Source organism: Euprymna scolopes, chromosome 23 (assembly GCF_053919585.1).
Source record: "Euprymna scolopes isolate OS-2025 chromosome 23, ASM5391958v1, whole genome shotgun sequence".
Classification (NCBI taxonomy): Eukaryota; Metazoa; Mollusca; class Cephalopoda; order Sepiida; family Sepiolidae; genus Euprymna; species Euprymna scolopes.
The window spans coordinates 33819606-33822326 of record NC_136504.1 but is presented as its reverse complement, the minus strand read 5'-3'; the positions used below and the strand labels follow the sequence as shown (position 1 = coordinate 33822326).

Here is a 2721-nt window from a genome sequence, read left to right as displayed (position 1 = left end):
GAAGCTAAGATGTGAATACTACGAATAAGAGAGTTTTGGAAATTTTAAGCAAGATCAGTAGACCAGGAAACCTTAAAAATAACTGACAAGTATGAATAAGAATAAACCATAAATTTATTTGTAAAAATTATTTAAGGAAGCACGTAAAACAGTACTGTTTTCTTAAAATTAAATGAGATGGGTGTGCCTGCATTTTGGAAGCTAACCCCTTGGTGTCAATGTCAACTGAGGTTAAGGTTAAAAGAAGGCAGGCTTCGAGAGATGTTTGATTAAGTAGATTCCTGTCTTTGGATTTAATCGACTTCATTGCGGAAAATGCTGCTTCACAAAGGTAGGTATTGCCAAACATTGACAGCAAGTGAAATCCAAAACAGCGTAAATTAGGATAATGCTCTTCAGAAAGAAGAGGCCAAAATTGAGTGATTGGCAGTGTAGCTTTGCTTAATAAAATCTGGTCACTTTGCAAGTCACACATTTCAAGCTGCAAATCTTCATCGGCTTCTGATATAGTTATAGTCAGCGGAGCATGGAATACATTGAAGTTTTTTCTCAAGGTGCTGGAAATCGTGAAATCGTTTGTTGAAGTCTTCAATCAGGGTATCAAGAGTTTCAACAACGAAGCAGAAATTATTGTCCTCTTTTTCTTTAGAAATAATATCACAACTTGGAAAGTGAATCAGAATGTTACTTTGCAGATTACTTTTGAAGAGAGTTAATTTTTTGCGGAAGCCATCTATGAAACCATACAGAGAAACAATTGTTTGATTCCTACCCTGTAAACTTTAATTGAGCTTATTCAGATGCTGAGTAATATCCGTGAGGAATGCTAGACCTTTCAGAAAGTTGACGTCTTGCAATAAACCTTTAAATCCATCAGTGTCTACATTCAGTTCTTCTAAAAAGTTTAGAACCTCATTACGCAAACTGAAGAACTGCTGCAGACATTTCCCAGCACTAAGCCAACGAACAGTAGAATGGAGTGAAACGTCAGAATATTCTGTACCCAAATCTTTCAAGAAATCAACAAATAGACGATGCCTCAGTGATTTATTACCGCCTCTAATGAAATTAATAATTTTCATTACATGCTGCATTACACCAGATAAACGTATACAGCGACTAGATAACGATTCTTGATGAATAATGTAATGAAACATTGGGCAGTCGACTCCAGCATCTCTCAAGTACGCTATAACCCCTCTTTTAGCTCCAGTCATTTATTTGGCACCATCTGTAACGATGCAAGAGCATTTCTGAAATCCACCATACTTTCTCACTAAAGAATTCAGTGCTTCATAAATACCAGCTCCTTCTGTAGTGGTAAAAAGTGGGAATAAGCCGTAACTCCTCACTGACATTAAACTGTAAGTCAATACTTCTAACAAGAGCGAGAGAAAAATAAACAGACTGCTGAATTTGATTCATGACCTTCTCCTGAACGAAATTGCTAAGCTCTTCAACACGTCTAACAACAGTTTGATGCGAGAGTGGAATTTTTTCAAACCCAAGAGCTGCATCATTAAAGCCCATGGCCTTTCCCATAGCTATTGCACATCGCTTAATTAGATCACCGTCAGAGAATGCATTTTTGGATTTAGCAATCAAAAGTGATACATCATAAGAGGCTATGATTGTAGAAGACAAAGGCTTCACTAATTCAAACATCTTTTCTTGACGCTAACGCAGGTCTGATTTGAGATCATTGAGTAGGGCTCGCCGCGCCTCACCAGTGTATTCATCATAGCCAGTGACATGAAGAGTGATGTAGTTTCGTTGTACATTGTACTCTTTCATAACAGATATCATTTCATTACAAATTAAACATAAAACTCGACCACTTTGTTCTTTCACCAGAAACCTCAATTCCCAACTATCCTTGAATTGACGCTTTTCATCAGAGATTTTTTTCTTTTCTGAGCCATCGTAAAAAATGTGGCACTAAGTCTGAAAAGAAAAAAAATAGAACAGAATGTAATGGAGGATTAAGTAAAACTGAAATTAGAAAGAATAATAATAATAAATGTTTATTATTTCATCAAAATGAACATAACAATTTAAAACAATTGTATGCTTATGATAATGTACTACAACTATTAAAATTCTGTATACAGTACGGAATAAAGGTGTTTGAGTTGAATTATTCCAATTCAAACTCAAATAAAGTTTAGTAAAAAACAACTTTTTTCGAAATAACTCAATAGATGCCTAAATAATACTGATTTTTAAAAGTTTTCTAGAAGAGGCTGCGGGCCGCATTGAAGGAGGCTGCGGACCGCATGCAGCCCGCGGTCTAGGCTTTCGACAACCCTGCAATAGATGATAGTGTTACCAGCATAAACGTCTACAATAAATCTTAGGTTAGAATTTTGCAGATCCTTGATTTTGACCAAGAAGACAGTTAGGCACAGGATGGGCCCCTGGAGGGCACCACTATTAATACAGTTAACTTCTGATTTCTGCCCATAAACCACTGTTTGGAGAAAATAATCACACATAACAATACAGCCATTAACTTTCCATGTATGTGATGAGTAGGCTTCAGCGATTCCATACACACATTATGTCGGTAATTTTCCCACCAAAACCGTTTATTTTTTTTATTTATTTGCCAATATTATATTTTTAAATCGTATTTTTTTCTTCATGGTTCATTACGTTATTTACCCTAAATAACCTGGATCGTTTCAAGAGGTGCGGCATTTTTTTTTCTCTTCCGTCATG

General features: G+C 36.0%; 1 protein-coding gene across 1 annotated transcript; it reads right to left on the bottom strand.

Annotated features, from left to right (window-relative positions):
• Positions 1-782: 782 nt before the first annotated feature.
• Positions 783-1217, bottom strand: LOC145245602 (protein FAM200B-like). The gene has a single exon (XM_080107174.1). The coding sequence runs from the start codon at positions 1215-1217 to the stop codon at positions 783-785; it is 435 nt and encodes a 144-aa protein (XP_079963300.1).
• Between the last annotated feature and the right edge of the window lie 1504 nt (positions 1218-2721).

Coding starts and splice junctions, on each gene's coding strand:
- LOC145245602 (XM_080107174.1), bottom strand. CDS start 1,217: ATGACTGGAGCTAAAAGAGGGGTTATAGCGTACTTGAGAGATGCTGGA.